The 23,456-nt window shown below is 37.3% G+C and overlaps 1 protein-coding gene across 1 annotated transcript in view; it reads right to left on the reverse strand.

Moving 5' to 3' along the window:
* The window catches only part of DNER (delta/notch like EGF repeat containing), an 89,630-nt gene extending 69,847 nt beyond the window's left edge, over window positions 1–19,783 (reverse strand). Inside the window, exon 1 of the mRNA XM_026040075.1 lies at window positions 19,529–19,783. Coding sequence (XP_025895860.1) covers window positions 19,529–19,783 — 255 coding nt within the window. The remainder of the gene's footprint in view (window positions 1–19,528) is intronic.
* Window positions 19,784–23,456: the final 3,673 nt, after the last annotated feature.

Consider the following 23,456-nt stretch of genomic DNA (forward strand, 5'->3'; position numbering starts at 1 on the left):
GTGAACTTCTACTATATAGAAATAAGCAACAATGGAAAAACTCACTGAAAAGTTAATGCCTTTATCCTCTTAGCCTCTTCTAATCATAGAAACATGGACAGATCATTTAAACTTCACACAATCATTCAGGAGCAGTGTCGTTAACAGATTTCATGTGTTTATTGCAGGGGGGGTGAGAGTCAATGCTAACATGGATGCTTTCTATTACTTAAGAGAAACTATCATCAATGCAGATAATCCCTGTACTTGACCAAGGAAACATGAAGATACACTATTTTTCTATCTCAAAATAAACATGCAATAAGATTCTGTGATTCTGTGAAATAGAGAAAAGGAAAAACACAAGACTCCTATTGCTATTTCCAATTTTTTATTTTAGCCCTATTTCCTTTTTAGGATAACTTAAATTATTACTTTGTTTCCAAATTGACAGGCTGAGATTTTTATTTTTGTGTAGCCAGGAAAGAACCATCAGAGAAGCACAACCTACGGCAAACACAACGTTCCCTATAAACACTTCTTAGTATTTGCATGTTAGAAGGAGAGCAGTAACCTTGACTTTACCGCCGGAACTGATGATCATAGATTTAAGATGACTGTTCATTATCTTTTAGATTTTATTTTTACAATCTCAAAGTCTATGTAGCCCCATATAGTCTTCTAATAGATCTCTGGGGTTTTAACTAGCTACAGAAGTGATGTCTTTATGAGGATTTCTTAGTTTACCAGGATTTTAAATGTCTAAACAAATCAGCATTCTTATTCAGGCACCAATCTGAAATGACTTCACCTGACAGCAAATCCAACATTTAGGCATGCTTTTCCATACAGGTGCCATCACAACGCTCAATTGTGTCAAAACAATTGAAGCTAGTAATTTCTTCTTCAGGAAAACAAACAAACAAATAAATAAACAAATAAATAAAAGAGTAGGATGAGTGTTAGCTAGCACTAATTTAGTAGACCTATGAACCCTTTCTGTAAGCTATACCTAAGGATTACATCTCCATCTTGTCTAAGCGAATACATGTATTTCATATCTTTTCCATTCCTTCTACATCATATATCTTGAAAGTGTCTTGAAAGATATTCTAACATGTTCACTCTTTCAGAACAAAATAGTAGCGACAGCAGCAACCTAAAAACATCAGACTTTAGTCAAGACAGCCTCATGACATGTTTTTCTTCATAATCTTACACTACAGTGTAAATGACTATGTCCTTCCATAAAGCATTGAAAGCCAATGTTTTTGTGGCTCAGAAATATATACCAGATTTTCATCTATATTTTCCCATTGTATTTTACTTACAAAATGTTAGTGAGATGGTCTACAAGAAATGTCTATTTCATTTTAAACTGCATGACCCAGGGAGAAGCAAAATTTTTATAACACATTTGCCAATTAATATACATAGAACAAAAAGCTGGGATGAATTGTTCTAGATACATCTGCTACTTGTAACCGACATATGTCATTTGGACCAGAAACACCACTTTTCAGAAACTGCATTACAGTAAAATGACATTAATCTGTATTTGCTATGATGAAAAACATACTACAATGACTCACTATTTCTAACGTAAGGAAAGATGGCTTTAACAAGAGGGTGGTCTTTCTCACACTGAAGTTTGTAATTGCTACTCCTCTCTATAGCAATCAATCTGTTAGTTCAGTTAACATGATGCAGGGCATCTCTTTGTTCCTTACCTTTATTGTAATCATAATCAAAATGTCTTTTATAACAATTTTACTCCACTAGGAGACAGATACAACAGCCAAACGTTTATGCAGTAATTGCCAGTGAGGGGAGAAAAAAAAAAGTCACCCTGATAACAGGCTGATAACAGAGATGACCTTCTCCTGCAAACCAAACGCTATAAGGCTATTTGCACTTTATTTTCACTGTGACAAAAAAAGGTTCATATGTGACAACAGGGAAATAAGTGTATTTTTCATAGGACTTCAGTGTATTATCTCTTTTTTCAGAACGTACAGCTGCACAAAAGAAAAAACACGGACTACATAGCCTGTGCACTCTAGATACAACTTGCACATAAATGTTGCTACAGTGTAACTCACCCACGTCTGCATGGACAAGTCTCAGCAGCAAAGCACTTCCAAAACAAGGGTACTTACCAGCCTATTTATAGATCAGTATCTCCAAACATTTGCAGACATGTAAGTATAATACTTAAGCTTAACACAGAAAGAGGATTTTCAGGAGAATAGTCCTTGTCTGTCTGTGTCTCCCTCTCCCCCACTTCCTCTCTCTCTCTCTCCCTATTATTATTATTATTATGATTAAACAAGGACTGTTTAACAACATTGAAAGCCCTAAATATGGATGGGGGGAAAAAAAAAAAGGCATCAATTTCTGTGGCAAATACATTATGATTATTACATCCTTAATAATTTTGCTAAACTGAAGCCCAAAACTTATTCCAGCAGAAACTGCAGTATTTCTTTTCAGTTCAATTCTACTTTTCAATTTCTGTTTTCAGGATATTAAGCAATTATTTTGATTGCTGCCTTAACAGTACGACACTATTCTGCATTACAAACAGGAACTGAATGTTAATAACTATATTTACATACATTTATTAATGATAAGACATGAGCATTCCTTAAACTTGACGAGCAGTAGTGCAATTCCCATATAGTAAGGTAGGTTCCCATGTGGACTGTGGAAAATGCAACAGCTTAAGATAAATGACAGTGGCTGCAAATGAGCTCTTCTAGGGATTCTCATCATTCATGGCAGGAAATAGATAGGAGATAGGAAAGACAGATATTGTAGATTCTGCCCATTATAACCAGCTATGCTTTACTTCCCAACAAGCGTTACCTTCCTGACAGTGTGAAGATTGATTCTTACTGTATGAGTCATATTCCTCTAGTTGTATTTGGATTTGAATAAAGGCTTTATTTTCTCTACTACATTTCAATAATCTTAATAATTTTCTTTTCTCTCCCACCTTCTTTGTGTTCATGGCATATTTCGGAGATCTCTTGTCTAAACACTCCCTTATGTGGTAATGGAACTGAGAATCATTAGTAGTCGTTATTGAACTGTCTTGTCTCCAAAGCAGAAAGCGTGGCTCGCACTGCGAGAGCAGCGTGCCAGGAAGACCGCACTGCCCCAAAAGAACATTGATCAGCTCACGAGCAAAAGCCAAAACAAACATGCTATCAGGATTCAAAAAGTGATAAAGTCTTGACCAAGTACAAAAGACAAGATACAAGTAATATGGGTATTTCAGTTGAAGCACCTTTTTTGTATTTTTTTTAAAGTACTTCCATTAAGTTTCTGTTGAGGATGCTTCCTGGAGGAGATAACAATTAAGGAAATAAGAGAATAATGAGAAATGATGTCCCTGTAACAACAGAACAGATTTTTTGACTTGTATTTTTCAAGGCAACATAGAGGCAATAATGTCCATATTTTCCATCTCCATAAAAGCTTTAATCCACATAACTCTGCATATTCCTGCACACACACACAAAAAAAAGATAACATGAAAAGCATTGAATAAGTACACACTTCCACATCTACCCTACATTTTAGGTAGGTATGAAGTAGACTGCTGTGTGTTTTGGATGAGCATAGAATAAAGGGGTAGCTTGGAACCCTGCCTCCTTTTGGAAAGTATGTTTGCAAATTTGGAAAGTATGTTTGCAAAATGGTCATATAAGACATAACGAACAAATACACAGGAAACTGAGTGACACCTGACTGAATTAAGTGGTGGAAATACATTAACCACCAGCTAGTATTTCACTTCAATGAAGTGAAGTAGCAGAGACAGGCAAAGCAACCGCAAATGCGGTTAAATATTTTAAACCAAGCAAAAACATTTTCATAGCATGGTTTGTTACTGATAACAATGAAGAGTGAGAAAATAAAAGGGTTTTTTTTTTTTTTTTTTTTGGTAACAGTATTATCACCACTTTACAGGGATGTTATTTCATCAGATAAAGCACACAATAGAAGACTGTTAAAATGATACATTTTGTTCATTGTTTTATCACATTTCAGCCTTTCACAACATTGTTTCACAGTGTGGTACAGATCACTATACTTGTCAGAAAATTACTCTGCTACCATTACTCAAACTTACTTCAAAGACTGCACAAACACATTTACTTACTTATTACTATCATTATTTAAGTTCAAAATATTGCATTGAGCTATTTTGTAATCTTGTGTACTTTTTAGATGCTTTTCACATTTAAAGCAGTTGCAGCCACATATTAGGTCCAGAGTTGCCCATAGGGTATATCTTCACACTGCAAGAAGCTATGCAGTCTGATCAAAAACACGGCCCCGCTGCCGGGAGGGATGTGGGAAACCCAGCCTCCTCTGGGATGTTGCCTTCCAAGCACTAAGCAACCAAAACAATCTTTTCTTTTTCAAAATGTAGCAGCAAGCATATCATTATCAACTGTATGGTCTGTTCCTTTAATAAAGCATTAAAGCTATCGCTCATCCTATTTAAATATCCACATAGTACTGAAAAAAAAATTGTACAATATAGCAGCAGAAAATGGAATCTATAGCGAAAAGAAATACTGCAGTAACTCAAAAGCTCCAAAGCTCTATTTGAGGATAGCCTAGGAAAAATTACATTTTGTTTTCCAGCTATTATACCAGAGAATAGCTATGAAAAGAAAGCCTAAATGCTAAAGTGCTGTATTTTGTATTATGTCTTTAAAGTCTGCTAAAACTTTAATGAGCTGGAATCGAGAACATGTGACCCTAAATTGAGAGGCTGTTAAATAAAACATGTAGGAACATGCTCAAAGCTTTCATCTGAAATTCTATTCTATATTTGGAGCTTAAATGTCTGAAGAATTACCTCAGGTAACCAATGAAAAAGGTCTGCAGATAAAATTCAGTAGTTCAGGAGGCAAAACACAGATAAATCACATTTTGAAATCCAACATTCCTTTCCAAAAGGAAGTAAGACTGTAACCAAGCAGTTAAAAAACAAAGTTAAAAAGCCAATGGTTTACCTAATTCAAAATATTTCTCTCTTTATATTTAATAGCATTTAGGTCTTAAACTGATGTCCAGAATAAGCAGCCATTTGAAAGAAACACATATTAATGTGTGTAATGTGTGTGTGGGGGGGGAGAAATAAAGAGAAAAAAAACTCTTCTCTTAAGCCTGTCACACTTGGTTCTTTTATTTATAAGAAATTTCACAAAAATACTATCTCCTGATGCACCTTTTACTACTTTGCAACTGTGTCATAACAACCACAACCCTAGCCACCCCTAGCCAACACTGGGGAATATTGTTTCAAGAGGCTGCTCTTCCAGTATTAGACTACTCATTAATTAGCTGATCCTGTCATATGACCCAAAACATGTGGGAGATATCAAATCCTGGCAGTCTGATACCAGAGGTAATAGAAGACACACTTTCCTAATACAATCCGCATGCTCCATGAAGAACAAGCCAACACAGCATTGAACAGCCTTTGGTCACGAGCTTAACAGCTTCAGACACTTCTTGTTAATTTTCCCATCTGGCAGGGACTTAGTTTTTCAGAAAATAGGATGCTACAAGATACTTAAAAGGTCAGTAACAAAATCGTTACAGTAACTTTGAAAGCTGTTTTAGGAAGTGCTATGCACTTAAGAAAGATAACATCAGTAGAAAATCACCAGGTGATTGTTACTTTCTTGTTGGGAGAGTTATACTTAAAGCAACAAAATACATTGTCTGTGCGCTCGCATTACTCTCTGCCAAGCATAGATGTTATCTATGCAGCGAGTAAAGAAATTTGAGAATGATGCCTTTTAAAATAATACATCACAGGTTCTCCTGTAAATAAAGAGACCCAACACTAAAGATGATGATCAAGTCAAGGAAGAAAAATGAGTCTAAATACTCTGAACCGCACTTTATCAATAAAATGAATGATATATTTTGTTTTACTATAGCATACTTTTTTCTACTTAGTCTCTATTTTGTTAACTTTTTTTTTTTTTTTTTTTACAACTATGAAAAAAGTATACCACTCAGATTTAAGGCAAAACACAGAACCCACAAGTACTGAAAAAGAACATATGAAATAAAAAATCATTTAAATTGCAGTACTTTCACCAGAACAGTTCCCTTTCAACATCAAGTTCTCAATCAGATTGATGAGAGAGTAGGGAGAATTTCTTTTTCTGTAATGCAAATAATCAAGGATGACAATCCACTTTTTTGAATAAATAGTTAAGATATACATTTAAATCCAATTTCTACATAATGCATAATGTCACACTTCTCCATGTCTACTGGAATTACATCACATGATTGAGAATGTAATCTAATGAGTACTATGGATAAGATCACTTATTTTTTTAATGAAACCAAATGAAAACCAAATAGATCTTACCACATCAAAAACTCCAATAGCTTAAAGATATCCTTATAAATTAAAAATATACTAAAATCAAATCTAAAATATAGCTGGCAAATTCAAGTAATATTGAAGTATCATCAAAGTGTCAAATATACTTAAGGACAGAATTACTTCTAGAATTACTTTCAGACGTATCATCATTTTGGTAATTCTGGCCAATAAGCATTTCTTAGGATTTTTATTTAAGACATAATACGAAACAAGACCAGCTAGCTTTAAAGACAATAAGGCAAATCCAGAAGCAAGTTCAGACTGATGATCAATTACTTCCAAATGCTTAGATATGAAAGAACTAATCAAAAGAGAAATGCTAGGAGATATTAGAAGCGGCACTATTCTGTACCACTGCTCTGGCTGAGAAGAACAGAAAAAGCCATCTGTAAGACACTTTTGTAACACCTTCCAGAAACTGCAGAAGTAAAGCAACTCCCTTATCCCTAATTTCTTTTCAAAGATAACATGCACACCAGTCATTTCAAAAGTGAATGAATCATCTTACATTACTATTAATAGAATAACAATATGTTATTTATTATTAAGAATAATTAAAATCACTTCCTTGTCTGAACTTATCACTTTAGAATTTATTTGCATTCAGTCAACAGAGATTTAAAAAGTTGCAGCTGAGAACTCAAGGCACAGGTAGAGGTGTCAAAAACATGGTCAAAATCACATATCTCAGTTGAACAGTCAAACTAAAATAGGCTACAGAATGTTAGAAGAGATGCAAGACACAAGTTATTTGAATTTTAAGAAAGATAGAGTGGAATAATATAAATAATTTTTAAGTAAGCAATAATTTATTTTGTAAACTAAACAATAGATACAATAAATGAGACACAAGACTTAGAGCCAGAGACAAAAGAGCACACCTCAGAAATAGAAAAACCTTAACCCTAGGTATCTAATGTTAAAGTTCAGCTATTCTGTAAATTGGGGGGAGGGGAGGAATCTGTTTGCTTTAAATAAGCATAATCCAGTTCCCTATGCATAAAAATCCTTTAATTCCTTAAATATAAACCTGCTGCTCTGCATCTCACTTGAATGATGGAAGAGCAACTGTGTCGGAAAGTATTTCCTGGGCTGAAACACTGTGATCAGCATTGCATTACTGCAATCAGAGACGCGGTTTTATCTCCGCTGATTTTCGGCTTCCTGAGGCCGGGAGCAGCACAGCAGCAGCCATCAAGGTTAGGGGACCGCCGGGCAGTCGCCTAGCAACCAGCGGCCTTGCCCAGCAAGGGCAGCTGCACTGCCTCGCGCACGGCGGTGCCCGGAATGGAGCGCTCTTGACGCCACAGCTCTCTCCTGATAAGGGCTGCAGAAGGAACTCTTCCCGTTGTCGGTGCACTTTTTGTCCTACATTGTCTTTTCTGACAGGCACCAGATTCAGCCAGGGACATTAATTTGCTTTTGAATCAACTGCAGATCTACTGCTAACCAGGCTGGTACCAGTGCTGCTTCCAACCATGTGGGCAGGGCTATTGCTCTTGCCACACCAGAAAAGCACAAAAATAGCAGCCTAAATGACTTTATTATAAAATGTGAATCTATAAAATCTGATGGGAACCTGTCCAGTATTCAGCAGTTAACTTACCTACTACTGAAATACCTATGTGCAATCCAAGAAATCCCCTTTGTACAGAATAACTCTACATCATTATGTCTTGCTTTTGTAGGTTCTCTGTTACTTGTTTTTTCTACTTTAGACTCTTCTGTGTATCCTACAACAAAGCTGCACAAAAAGGCTTTGCAGAAATATAACTTAACCACTTTGCACGTGCACTGGTTAACTCCTGGCTAACTCAGCCAGTTGAAAGAAGAGTTGCTGATGGGTTCTGTCAGCCCAAGAAAAAGAGCTGTCATCCCTGAAATAAACCTATAGCTTTTAATTGGACTCATGCCGCTGAAATATCAGTCTGTCTTCTAAAATTAAAAAGCATGTAAAACTTATTTTTCAACATTCATTTGACCAAAAGACTTAAACATATGGCTATAAACAAGGCAACCATCAACATGAAGAGTTGGTTATATTTTAAGACTGCAAGAAGAGTTACTTAAGGGACTGCTCTACAACTAGAGTGCTTTTAAGCAGTTCTCCCAAATGATGAACTACAGCTGAGAAAGTTTATTTCATCCAAAAAAAAAAAAAAAAAAAAAACACTAGGTATTCTGGTCCAAGACAGGAACATGCAGCTTCCATTATTTATTTCTCCAGCTCTGAAAAAAACAACGCAGAGGGATTTCTGTGGAGAAATCCAATTGTTCTCATCACATTTTATTAATAGATGGATCTATTTCTAATAACAAAAGAAATAACTTTGTTTTCAGAATTGCATATAAGCGCAGTATAAAAATAAATGTATAGGCAGGATGTTTATTACAAGAATAAGATGATTTTGGATTTCTAAAGAACAGAGTTTTTAATTATGATTCAAGAAGAACTGAACAATGATTTGCATTCAATGCTTTTCATTGTGATGCAGTAACCATTTCATTTAACACTTTTATTTAAATTTTAAAAGCCAAATAAAGAGATGTATTTACAAATAATTAGCTATCCATATTCAAAATGAATCCTTAATTTCTTAGGGCAGATTTAAAAGAAACAAATCTTTAATGAGTAGGACATATTTTAGCACAATCTCACAGACCTAAAGCTATTGAAGCCTGATGGCAATTCTGTAACTCATGTCTGTCTCACATGTCTTAATCTAACAGACACCTAAATGCCTATCAGCCTCAAAACTGTAATTCATGTACACTTTTCTTGATCTGAACTGACATGAAAATTGAAATTGGAAGGTTTGTCCTAAGCACATTGTGGAGACATGTTGATTGCTATCCATATACTCAAAATTAAAGACATCTGCTGCAAAATTCTACAATTATGAAGACATATTTTTAGAAGTATATTTGAATTTTGTTTTTTAGTTCTTATTTGTAGCTGTTTTCCTAAAGAAAAAAAATAATGTGCACTCCTTGGTAGTCATTAAGAACAATTTTTATTACAGCTATTATAGCAAGTTATAGCTATTATAGCAAGAAGGAAGTTCAAAGCTTCCTTCTAAACAAGGCAGATCCAACCTAAACAAAGTTATTTGTCTAATTATTTAATATATACATACTCTAATTCCTAAATTTTGCCTTCAAAAAAAGGCAAATACTATCTACTAATTAAAAAAGAAATGCTTAGACGCATTTTATGCAGCTCAGAGCTTATTTTAAATCCTTGAGCTCCAAATCACTTCAGCCAAACCAAGTTCCCTATGCTGCTGCATCCAAGTTGCTGCTCTTTGTGTTTTCAATGTCACTTAAACAGTAAGTTTTATTAGCACAGCTGTCATTCATGCACTTCAATGGATTGCCTCATATACAAATAAGATACAGATAAATCACTCATATGTCACACCAACAGAAAATACTTCATATTCCTAAATCAAATGCAGTCAGGACTTGGACCATGCACAAGTTTTCTACACAGTGCAGACTTAATAATCACATGGTATATGCATAATCAACAAATTATCACCCAGTTTTGGGGAGGCCTTTATGATAAGGCAAAATTATTATAAATATTAGTTATCTGTGCTTTCTGTCTTGCCTGCAAAAGCAGTTAAAATATTGTGTTGCAATGGGCAGTTATTTAACAGAGGGAAGGGAACGTTGATTTTTATGTCCTACCAAGTAACTCATAAAAACCAGAAACAAGAATTATTCTGTATTTATTCACCTTAAAGAAGTTCCTTTGTATATTTTAGGACCACCAAGAAACCCAAGTGTAAATGAAATAACTGGTTCTAAAGTTTCTTTTTCTATAAAAGGAATAAACAAATGAGTATATGTCTTTTCCATGTGAAACAAATAGCATATTGGAACCTCAAGCAATCCTTAAAAAAGGGCTGGTTTTAAGCACGCTCAATAAAAGCCATGTCCTTCTGCACCCTCAGAAAGATCGTTAAGCGTTTTTATAATATTCATCCAGTACATTTGCATTACTTTCAAGAGCCAATAGTCAGTCAAGTTTTAACATTAGAGTCCTGTTACAGTTACATAAATTAAGTCTTAATTTACCCTTCCTTCAATTAAACATTTTAATTTCCCAGAGGACTCAGCACCATTTTCTTCATTTGTCATATATGCCATTATCATACAGTATGTGGTAGTATTCTTCTTAAAAAGAAGAATAATCAAGGATATGGTCCTACTAACCCTACCTATGGCACTAGTCCTCTTGTAACTCATGCCTTTGGAATACAAAGAGACGTTCAAATGACAAGGTTTCATGGGTCTCCACAAAGAACATGACCTTGATGTCCCACAGTGACAGCAAATGTTAGAAAACAACTGTCCTGCAAACATAAAGTGGAATTAAGATTCTTAGTGCGGAGAACAATTAGCTTTTAAGTGACTAGATTTCTAGATGGCCAGCTTTGCCTCCTTTTATTCTCATTTAAATCTGTCTGAAATAATATTAGAAGTACACGCATATGAGCAATCATAAATTATTAAGAGTGGTATGTCTGTATGGAAATCTAAAGCCATATATTTTGGTTTGCCATACATTTAATTCTGATAATAGTTATTTAGTAATTCACTTGAGTATAATATTTTTTCCAGAGGATTCTGCCACGCACCTTTAAACAAAAATAAATACATAAAATGTTCATGAAGTTTTAAAGGTTTGCTGAACTTAAATCATAAATCATTGGAGCTGAATTAGAAACATAAGAACTGCCATAACAGATCATGGTAATAGCTACTGTCCTCCCTGACAAAGGCCACTATCAAATACATCAAAGGGAAATCAGAGAAACATGCTCTGTCTGGAAAATTACAGAAAATTACCCATAGATTTTCCTTAGTCACATTAGTGATAACTAGCTGATACCCTGAAGAATTTAACTCTCATTCCTGTTTTTATAAAAACATAGGCCTTACCAAACAAAGATAACCTCTGTTCAGACTCTTCTCATCAGTCTCTGCACAAGCAAGAACTGTTGTTTCTCCCTGGTTATTCAAATCCTTCCACATCCAATCACCCCCACTACCTTTCTTTGGATCCTATCTGTTACTGCTCTCCTCTCTTTTTAAGTAAAGTTACCTGAATTTTATTTTAAGGGATCATCTACTATTCATTCATAGAAGAGTAAAGCATTTTAAAAGGCTTCTGTCCTCTGACAACATTATCTGCCCATCTTTAAACTATTCTTTTCCGAGCACTCATGCACGGTGAGAAGAATTATTCAACACACTGTCACTTGAACACAGTGGCCTTTCTCCCAGATAATCACCATTTGTTTAGAATACGCATGATTAGCTCAAATGATTCCCTCTCTTGTGAGTGTGTCACAAAAAACAAACCTTCAATTTTATTAGGTCCTCTAATTTTTCAGTACAAAGGACCACATAGCCTGGCTGGACTGAAAATCAGGCTAGTAGTAACAGAAGGGATCATATGTTGTTCCTCTTTTCACAGCTACTAGTCCTTGAACTGCTCAAAAATCTTATCAAACTGGCAATTTGGTTGCTGTTGTAACCAATACATCAAATACAACAGCATCCCTGAGATCATTAACATTCAGTGACCTTAACACACAGACAACCTTACTTTCACAGTCAAACAGAATCCTCTTGCTACCTTATTCATGAACATCTTATCCGTAAGCACATCTTTGCTACAGAATACTTTAAAAAAAAACCTGATGACTGATCCATCACCCCTGCTTCCAGTGGAAAAGAGCACTACAAAGCTAAATTAATCAATAGAATGATAGCCCAAATACCTTGTCAGTCAAAGAACAGTCTAAATAGTAGGAAAAAAAATAGTAAGGAGTTTTTTTTCCCTTAAAGTATATTCTGTCAGGCCACTGACAGGTAATTCAGAATCTAGCATCTTAATAAAATAAATATAATGCTTCCTTGCTTTTCACTCAACATTCTTAAAGCTTTTGCATGTACTCACAAATTAACTTTTTGAACATCAAGCATTACCTCAATTTATAGGAGAGAAATACAGGTAAGAAGAAAGTAGAAGACTTGGCCAATGTGATTCAGCAAGGCAGTAAACAGCCAGAGCACCAAGCCCTTTTCTTCCAATTCCTTGTCATGGTAATTCCTACAAGAGATTGTCCCATAGAGTTTACAACTCTTTAGTAAGGTTTACATCCAGATATAACACCAAATACTTTAGCATAATTACACTTACAGCACACTGGGCAGTTGTAACATGAACCAAGGCAAAACTGAAAAACACTATGAAGGGCCACATATATGGCTGAACTCAAACAGATTACATATGTGGCACACAAGTCAGTTTCTGAGTGCTAGAGGACATCTATAGAGGAAATGGTATTCAAGGAATAAAATGTATTAAATACATTTCTTATCAAGTAAAAAGTCTTTCTCCTAATATACATCTTGACGCGCATTTCTCCATTTAAAACAATGGAAAACTGAAAAGTGTATTACACTTTAAGGTATTTTTCCAAATAATACAGTTATTCATGAATAGCGTTATTTCATATTGTCAGTTACAAGTCTTCTACCAGAAGGTATTTATTCTGTATACTTTATTCTTGTATAATACAAGTTGACAAAACTAAAAAAAAATTATCCTACTGCCCAAGATGCAGAGAACTAACTTAAGCCTCTTAGTAAAAGATGCTCTACAATGTAGAATGCACATACTAGATTACTTTTACCTTCAGATCTTGACCTAAGTGTCGATAAGAAATCTTTAAAGAACTTAATCGTACTCTTGCCAAATAAAGTGTTTTCAGCTGGCATAGATGCACTTTACATAAGGATTCTTTCATTTTGGGACCACCGCTACACAGACAGACATCTCCAGGGAGGATACTGTGTTCAGTTCACCTATATCAACTGAAAATAAAAATGTAATTATAGGCATCATTGTGGATAATGCACAATTATCCTCAAAAGAACAGGCAAACTATCAGTATGCACACAGAACGAGATTCAGCGAAACACAGAACAGGCTCTACCTTTTAGATTAGCCAGCACTCACCAGGAATAGTATGATTTATTTAGTCTATTCATCTCAAAAAGGTCACCACAGGAAGAGAAATACATGCTACAAGCAGAAGAAGGGAACAGAATAATTCACTTCTTAAAAGGAATAAAGAAACACATTAGGGAAATTCAATTAAAATGAAAGACAGAAAAACAACATTGGTGCAAGCTATTTTTCTATGTAATTAATAATATGCTGGAACACAAGTATATGAAAACCAAAAAGTTACTAAGAATAAATGAGGCACCTGACATGTAACAAAAACACATTCAACAGTGGCAGAAAACGTTAAAAAAAAAAAAAAAGTTCATGACAATTAAAGCTTTCGTTCTGTTTAGGGTTAAGTGGACACTATTTTCAGAAGTCCCATGTCTGCCTATTGAAATAGAATCTCTTGCATCCCATCTTAGTTATCTGGACTCCCTGTTACATAAACAAACTGAAAACATGCTAAACCAGCTAAATGCCACCTACAAAATTATTATTCTTAAACTGTTACTTGTTCTTAGAAGGGCAGTATGTGGAAAATTCAGTGACAGCCCTCAAAGAGAGGAACATTTCATCCTCCTATAATACTGAACAAAGTCATACAGTGCCATTATTATGAGCAATATTCTTTCATTTTTGTTCCTTGTCTACATTTTCTTTTAATACAATATACAGTTAGGTATTAAGTATGTAGCATTAAGTAGCATTTTAAAAACATTGCAAGAAATTTGCTCAAAGTATATAAAAAATGCAATGAAATATGGCATAATGAAGCATCTTAGTATAGCAGGTATTCTTCTATCATATTACTTCATATCTGATCTGATTCTTTACCAACCTTGAATCAAAAATTATCCTGCCAGCAATAGGTCAAGAAGTAACAGATATAAATTAAAACACAGGAAGCTTTATCTCCATATGAGGAAGAACTTCTTTACTGTGAGGGTGACAGAGCCCTGGAACAGGATGCCCAGAGACATTGTAGAGTCTCCTTCTTTGGAGATTTTCAAACCCCACCTGGATGGGACTCTGTGCTACATGCTCTAGGTGACCCTGCTGGAGTTGGGGGCTTAGACTAGATGATCTCTATAGGTCCCTTCCAACCTCAACCATTCTGAGACAAATAATGTCACACATACCATGGAATTTTTGAAAAGAATAGTTTATGCTATGTAGTGGTCTGACCAACCTCCAAAAATAAGTATTCTGGATGGATTTGAAGAGAGTATTTGAACAGATCGAAACACAGGCTGCAAAGGTTCACAAGGGTTTGTGTGCAAATAATAATAGCCAAATAATAACCCTTATATAAATTGAGAAACTTTGAGGTTTTTTCAATTTCATTCTACAGAAATTTGAACAGTTCAGTTAGATCCCATGATAAAAATCATAGTGCAATTCTTTCTTTATAGCTTTGAAAATTGCTATATTACAGTTCTCTTGATCACAGACATCTGCGTGATAGGCTTCAAGGGAAAATGCTCATCTAAAAAACACAAATTTCTGACCAGAAATGTAGTTCTACTATGCTTACAGGAAACGGATATTGTAACAACTAAGATACATTCAGTGTTAAAATTATTTTTCACATTCATTTATTCATTCTGTGTTGTTGGTATATATATATATAGACACCATATATATTTGATATATAGTTCCACTGCAACCAGAGATAACAACATACATGGATCATCTGGACAGAAGTCCACCTCCAGCTCACAAAAATTCACACACAACAGATAATATCTGCATCAGACATGCAATTGTTACTTTAAGAGAAAAACTCAACCATGACTATGAAATGGGAGCATATTGGTTTGTGACACAAGTTTATCATCTTTCATCTTTTCACTGGCTATGTGTGGGAAGAATCCAGGTTCATCTTCTCTACAATCACTCATGAGGTAGTTGAAACCTCCTGTTTTCCAGGAAAAATAAACTCAGCCCTTGCAGTGTCTTCTCACATATGCTATGTATCAATGTAAATAATCTAATTCTGCAACTTCCAAGCACTGCAAGAGTTAGTTGGCAGGAGCCACAGTCATCCACAGAACTTGACCTAAACTCAATCCAATCTCTCAAACCAACAAGCCTCTGAGGCACCTGCTCACTGTCAAATAGCTGACAATCAAATATTGCTAAAGAAAGTCAAGACACCAAACGTCACCTAATAAAACACTTGCATCACAATGACTGCATAAAAACTAATTTCTCTTTCATGAGAAAATAGAGAATGGGGAAAGAAAATAGCATTTTAAAAATGCTAGAGAAGTCCTTTTGAATTCAAGGATTGTTTAGAGGTCTTCCAGTAGGAATGCCAGCATTGAAGAGAAAAAAACAGGAATTCATCTAGATAGTGACATGAAGGTGAGTTAGTAGTTCAAGGATGTCCAGGTAGCCAGCACTCTCCAGAGCAAAATGAAATAGCCTAGCCAAAGAATCTTGTAGTGCCTACTCAGAAGTACTAGAGCACTGAGTCAAGAAACAATAACCCTCCCCTGTGTAGCAGAGTGTGCTAAGACTGAATTTTTGCATTCAACATTAAGCAAAACATTGTCAAGCAGGTACTGGGGAAAGAATTCAAAGAAGAAGAAACCAAAAAGAAATAAAAACAGCACACAAGGAAGAGGTAGGAGGCACAGAGTTAAAGAACAGAAACCATAATATTGCAGAGTGTAAACGATCCAATAAGGTGACAAAGGACCAAAATAATTTCACTTTATTTGGATGAATAAAAAACAGAAGAGAATTAAGAACAACTGCTGCTGAAATTCAAAACTGAAATAACTTCCTAAAGGTTGCAAATGCACAGTAGCTGATAAAACAGCAAGAAGTTTAGCTTAGGTAGAAATTTAGCAGCAGTTGTTCTTAATTCTCTTCTGTTTTTTATTCCTTTTTAGGAAGGATATTCTTCCTAACTTAGAAGATGATTTTGAACTTCTGAATCAGATCAAAAAAAAAAAACTGAGAATGCTTTGAAGCAATTTAAAGGATAAAGACATTATTTTAATGTAGTTGAATGACCAAAAATACATTGTAAGAACAAAATCAGAAAGAAGATAATTTACTGTGTATCCACATCAGTTTTTATATCAGCTCCTTTCTTGATTGTTCCTCTCAATGAATGCATCATTTCAAGCCCATTTTATACAAGTTTTCTGAAACTACAGAGATAAAATATTTTTTATCTCTGTAGGATGCAGAAACCTAATCATTACCATGTAACAACAAATTCTTCCCAAGACCAAAGAGACCTTTCTGTTAATAAGAACTTAAATACTAATTTATAAGGGCTTTTACATCAGTAGTTATTCATTCATTCTCCCAAGTGGCAGGTATTGCCATCACTGTCCATCTGACTAATCAAAGGCTACACAGAAGAACTGCAGACAATTCACAGTGCCGCTTCCAAACTGGGTGTGTCATCTGGGAGATGATTGGAACAGGTTGCCCAGAGAAGTGGTGGAGTCACCATCCCTGGCAGTGTTCAAGAAAAGTGCAGATGAGGCGCTTCAGGACATGGTTGAGCAGGTTGGGTGTTGAAGGGTTTACAGTTGGACTCCATGATCTAGATGGTCTTTTCCAACCATGATTCTCTCACTCTCTAAGTATTGCAAGAGCTTGTGATATGACAGTTTTATTCTTTGCCACATTTTGCACTCCAACATTAGAATATCAAGAATATCAAAAAGAGTTACAGTAAAAACCTCAGTAAGAAAATCTCTGTGTGATTTCCAACTGTGACTGCGTTATCAGTCGTTCCACATTATGCACTTGGCTGTGTCATTTTGACTTGTAGGCACACCTCTCTTCACTCTACACCTCAGTGCACCACAGCCGAATCGCAGAACTGTTGCTTTCAGCACCAGTTTCCTGAAAGTAAATCTGTATTTCAGGGAGGTGGATGCCCTAAAGAAGTCCATAACCCAAACTTGCCTTCTGTGATTCCAGTATTTAAGTATGACAATTCCCATTATTTTTTCCTCCTAGTAGTCCCTTCTCTGGGTCTAACTGTTCAGCAACAACCTTGGCATTAAGGTGAAAACAAACATCCTGTCTAAAGAGACGGGTATGCACCTCGATTTAGCCCTTAGTTTCCTCATTTCTGTTAAGGGTTAAAAACCCATATATTTATTATTACTGAATACAAATTCTCTAACCTGCTTGGTTTTGCTTTTCTTTTTAGGACTTTTTTAAATTGTTAGGTGTTTGAAAAGCAGCACAGTTCAAAAGTTAATGTATTTGCACAATGTTTTGTTCATTTCCTACCTAGATAAAACTAGTAAAACCTTCTCAAATATAGATATAACATCATTTTTATATTATTTCTTTTAAAAAACATCCTGTTCTCTAGTTGCAGTTGCATTTCAAAAAGCAGATGAACTTCTCATAATCAACTAACGTCCATAGCTCAGTTGCAGACCCAGTAGCTAAAACTGATGATCACTTGTTCAAAATTCCCTTGTAAAAGTTATTACTCAGTATTTCATTAAAAAAATGATGCTGTAAACCTCATGTTAGTTAATAAAGACATAATTGCTGTAAAAACATTACCTACCTCTTATACTAGAAAAAGAATCAAAACCAGTGCCCTAGACACAGACGCAATAGTTCATAGTCGATATGATACCAGAAAGTTTTAGAATTAAGTTCGTAAAAGGGTCATTGATCACAGATTTCAGACGCTAAAACCTAGTATCAATATAGAGAAACAAATCTACCACTCTCTCTCTTTTTGAGAGATAAGCATAATAAACGCCTATGAGGGCAACAGTTAAAATTAGCCAAAGGCAATTCTATCTAATCCACTTTAATCTCTGATTTTCCAGAATCTCATTAGTGTTAATATTTTCACTTTCATTGTTAGACTAAATCAACTAAAACATTGAGGCAAGCACAGAACTCAGTGCAAGGAACTTCTTTGCAGTAACTTCCACGTTGACTTACGCATTAATTTTTCAGTACATGCATTAGCCTTTTCATCCAATCAATAGCTTACATTTAGCACAACACGATCAAGGAATTGTAAAAAGTAAAAATCAGTACAGGTTTAGTTGAATTCATTTAGTTTTATGTCATACCCATTTTAGTGGAAAGCACTGTCCAAAGAAATGGGATCAGATCCATATATTCTTTTGTATGTTACCACCAGAGAAGATAACACGTTGCATCATACATATATGCAAGAAGTAAATGTCCTTGTCCCTGCATCTTTTCTTTTTCCAGAGACACCCGAGATAACTTTGTGAATTTCAGAATGCAGTTACAGAGATTTTTTCATCCTTAGAACTAGAGATAAAACTAATTTTACACCAATCATGACACGACAACCCAGATTAATTCAGGTTATGCTGTTCTATTAAATCACAATATGACCAAGCACATTAGTGAGACGTGGGTGACTCTCTCTCCATTTTTATTTTAGGTACGCGGCACAGGTACGCGCCGCTCCTGCCAAATACAGCACCAGTTCAAGGAGCACCCAAAACGTGGCGGCAAACGTACCTAAGCCACCACAACGACCGCAGCCAAGGAGATTTACCACCAGCATTGAGCACACCACAGCGGCGGCCGTCGAGGACCGTCCTTTTTACCTTCAAACGGAGCCGCCCGACGCGCACACGAGGGGAGCGGTTTCCCCCGCACTCGCGGGGCTGCCCTTGCGAGGCTCCTTGCGCACAGACCCCTCCGCACTCGCCCTCCCCGCAGCCCGTTAAGGGGTTTAGGCTCCACCAGGCTGAAATGCGGAGGGGGGAGGCTCCCCGCGGCACCGAGGGAACCGAGCAGGCTCCGCTACCCGGGGCGCTAGGGACCCTTCCACCGTTGAACGGCACTAACGGTTACGCACCGGGCGGCAGTTAGCGGCGGTTAACGGCTCCCGCGCGGCGAGCGCAGCGGGGGAGCAACATCCGCTACACAGCCCGCGCGCGGCGAGCGGCGCGGAGACAGAGGGCGGCCGGCGGGCGCGTGGCCCGGGGCCCGAAGGCGCAGCCGGGTGCGGGGACGCCCAAGGGCAGAGACGGGCACAAGGACGCGGCGGGCGAGGCGGCGGCCCCGGCAGGCGCCCCGGGCGCGCCCCTTACCTGGCAGGAGGCGCCGCTGACCCCCGGCGGGCAGGTGCAGCGGTAGGCGGCCTGCGGCGGCTCGAGGCGGCGGGGCGCGGCGGGGCGCGGCGGCGGCGGCGCGGCCGAGCAGGTGCCGTTGTTGCGGCACGGCTGGCTGAGGCACGGGTCCTCGCCGGGGGGCGCGGCGCTGGCCGGCGCGGCGGAGCCGGCGCGGCGCTGGGCCAGGGCGAGCAGCAGCAGGAGCAGCAGCGCGAGCGGGGCGGCTCGGGGCATGGCGGCGGCGGCCGGGGCTCGGAGCCGCTGCGCTGCGGGCACCGGCGGCCACGAGAGGAGGAGATGGAGGCAGCGGCTCCGCGGCTGCTCCCTGCCCCCGTTGCCCGGGCAACGCTCGGGCGGGGCCGCGGCGGGGCGGGGCCGCTGCCTCGCGGCCGGTAGGGGGCGCCCGCGCGCGCAGCGCGGCAGCCGTTGGGCAGCGCGGCAGCCGTTGGGCAGCGCTGCTTTAAAGCTGCATTAGAACCAAAGCACGAGCAGGGAGCGTTAAAAGTGATGTCGGATTTCTCCTACTGACAGGAGAGGCGAAAAAAAAAAAAAAAAAAAAGACTAGATAGCATTCAATTTCTGCATTTTTTCCTATAGTGTTTTTTTAAACACAACTGATTTTTTTTTAAAAAATCGACTTGGATTTTCAAATCCTATCTATTTTTTCTACTTTTACTGCCTCTAGTTAGTACTGAGTCGCACGGACTTCCACACAGGCAGCATATCCCACGCACTCGCTCTCAGCTTTTATTCGTTTGCTACTACGAAAGGGAGGCTTTTAAATCCGTAGTAGTAACTAACGACTTCTCTAATCGCCGTCACGGGATTAAAGGAGAATAATGACGTCGTTGAAAGCAATGCGTTAAACTTTCCGTAAATCTGATCCCAATAAGCCTGAAACCTGCGTCATTGTCAGAGATAATTGGCAATGCTAATTGAACTGAGCTGCAAACTCATCTGGATTTTTAGCAGCCTGAATACAATTAGATCTCCACACCCAAGCTGAAAAAACTGTCATTGCTTTTCCATTACCTCACGCGACTTTTTTTTTTTTTTTTTTTTTTTACCTTCCCTACCCTCTCCCGCGTGCGTCCCGTGCCACGCCGGCTCCCTCTGCTGGCTTCTTCATACTTCGGTTTCCCGTTTCACAGTTCAGAGTTTCCAGTGTCACAGTTCACTCAAGTAGGTCTGATTTCACTCCCCAGGTAACAGAGGGTTCTGGTGTTTACTGCATCATATAGACACTGTAGTAATACAGATCAATGCATAAACTCATGTAAAACACATGTGAAAGCTTCAAATGAAGTTGCTCTGTTTTGCAACTGTCCTCTCCTTAAGGTTACTATCCACTAAGATGGGGAAGGGCTGTTAATAGTTGTACAGATCCGATATTTCCATTTAGGCATGGAAAAAGTAAGTTAGGCAAGATCAACATTTTCAGCCTCAGACACAACACAGATCGTTTGCTGCACTATTACGCTGATTCTGCTTGGTACTGTGCAATGTATGTTATTAATATCAACTGAAAGTTAACGGAAGGAGACTCAGGAGTTTCAATGCTTTAGTGCCATCTGCAAAGGGAGTGGATGCTCAGCCAGTCAGTGTTGGAGTTACTGACAGCCTGTTAGATATTACATTCAGTGTCTCTTAAAAATTTTTGAAAATAAAATTGTATTTTAAGACAAGTTCGGGAAGATTTTCATTGAGCCTCCCTCATAAATCAAAGAATCTCCCCCAGGTACTTTATGTCAATATTGTAAGACAAACATAAATGGTAGTTTGTTTGTTTGTTTTTAAGACTCCAGGCAGTGAAGAGTTTTTCTCAAAAAAATTAAGCCTTAGTTTTAATCTGAATATATCTAGCTGCATCAGTCATCCTTTGGATCTTATTTTACTTTTCTCTGACAGATTAAAGAGCCATCTGCTTCCAGAATAATTTCCTCTGCGTAGCATTTTTACTGCTGTAGGTCAGTCTACACTATGCTCAAACCATCTGCTTCACATGCTTTTAGATGAACTAAACATCTTTTGGTCACTGTATTTATCAAGCCTTATGCACCACAGACATAAGGCACAGGCACCATGAACATTTCATGGCAATACAAATGAGCACTCACTGTTACTCAGTATATAATCAGTCCGATTACATTTTCTTTATGCATTTATATCGGATTAACTACTCTGTTTCTGGCAAAACAGACATTGTGTTTGCATACTGTGGACCTCTAAAAACTGTATAGCAAAGAGGCCAACATTTTTTTCCCTTATATTTTTTAAAAAATAATAAATGCCAAACTATGTAACTGTCATATACACATAAGTTGCAGAAAATAATTAGACATAAGACCTGATGTGAAATTTATTATTAATGCAAATAGAAATAGAAATTATGCTTTCACTATTCCTTGCTGGTATGTACTGTATGTTAGGTGCTCATGAGGCCGCCCGCAGAATTATGTAAGAATGGCTGTATCAGATTGGCTGTCAATGTCTTTTGGGACCCGAGTACCCAGTGTATAGATAGATATATGGCATCTGTGCATTAGTGTTCAGTCTTTGAGGTCACCAGAGAGAAGGTGATCTACAGCATGTCATACCTCAACTAAAACATCCTAGGGAGAGGCTTGAATAGGCCAGCCCCATTTCTCCTGTGACGCTGTCACACTTTAAAGCAAACCCTTCATTATCAACTCCTATTCATATCTGCAAATAATTGTCGACTTTAGATCACTTTTTACAGGTATAGGACTACAGATAAAATTATTTTAACCATAAGTTTGCAGGAAAATGGATCTGACATTTTTAAGTAACTTATAACTGGAATTGTTTCTTATACTAAGTTTCATACATATATACACACGCACAAACCTGATTAAAGTGATTATTTTAAGGTAACAGATAAAGTGAAAGAGTTTTGAAGGTCTTGGTTTGCTTTCTTTCCAGAAAGCAATAATTTGACTAAACCAAATACAAGTTTTCAACCAAAAATAGAATCTCAGTTATAGATAAAAATCCACTCTTATGTGGATTTTTTTTTTATACTTTGCATGGTCAAAAAGACAAGATGCTAATTCCTTCTCATTGCAAAAAGAATATGTCAGAAATAGTCAGTTTTATGTCATCCCTTCCACAGTCTCAGCTACTTGCATAGATGCTCTAGCCCAGCCTCTGGAGGAAACAACACTGTTCAGAGACCCAGCAGCCCAGCACCGAGCCCTGCTGCGCATAGTCCAGCAGCACATGGAAAACATCTAACTCCTGTTGCTCAAAACGGAAAGGCACAGAGTAAACCAAAGCTTCCTTAAATGACATATTAGGCAAGATCCCTATGGCTATGTTGAATTTGTCAGTAATTTTTATAAATGGTCTGGGCCAAATAAGAAAAATAATTGTGTTGACTATAGTATCTTACTATAAAAAACATAATGGAATATGCAGATTTACTCTTTGGAATGTGCTTTTGTTGGTATTGTATAATACAATGCAAGTTTTGTAGTCCAGATTTATTAACAGTCTTTAAGATTATATGAAACATACTGTTAAGTCTAAAAGCCATGATTTTGATCTTCACATTGATTTGGCAGTTTGAGAACAGAAGATTTTAAGACTAAGAAACAAATAGGCGGACCTCACAAGAGAAATAACAGAAAGCAAGTGTCTTTGATAAAACGCTTTTGTTAACACCTACTTAAACAACTGCAATTATTTTTTTTCTATTGAGAATTTTCTAAAAAGTTAAATCATTGCTACTAATTTACAGTTATAGTTTCTTTTTTTCTTTTTCTTTGTTTAAAGCTAACAAGAAAAAAAAAAGGAAGAAAGTCCTTGGTGGCTTTTTTTTTTTTTTTTTTCCCTCCTTCCTACAACACGGATAACAGATCAGTTCACTGTACTCACAACCACATTG

Source organism: Nothoprocta perdicaria, unplaced genomic scaffold (genome assembly GCF_003342845.1).
Source record: "Nothoprocta perdicaria isolate Ctin4 unplaced genomic scaffold, notPer1 scaffold_25, whole genome shotgun sequence".
In the NCBI taxonomy this organism is placed as follows: domain Eukaryota; kingdom Metazoa; phylum Chordata; class Aves; order Tinamiformes; family Tinamidae; genus Nothoprocta; species Nothoprocta perdicaria.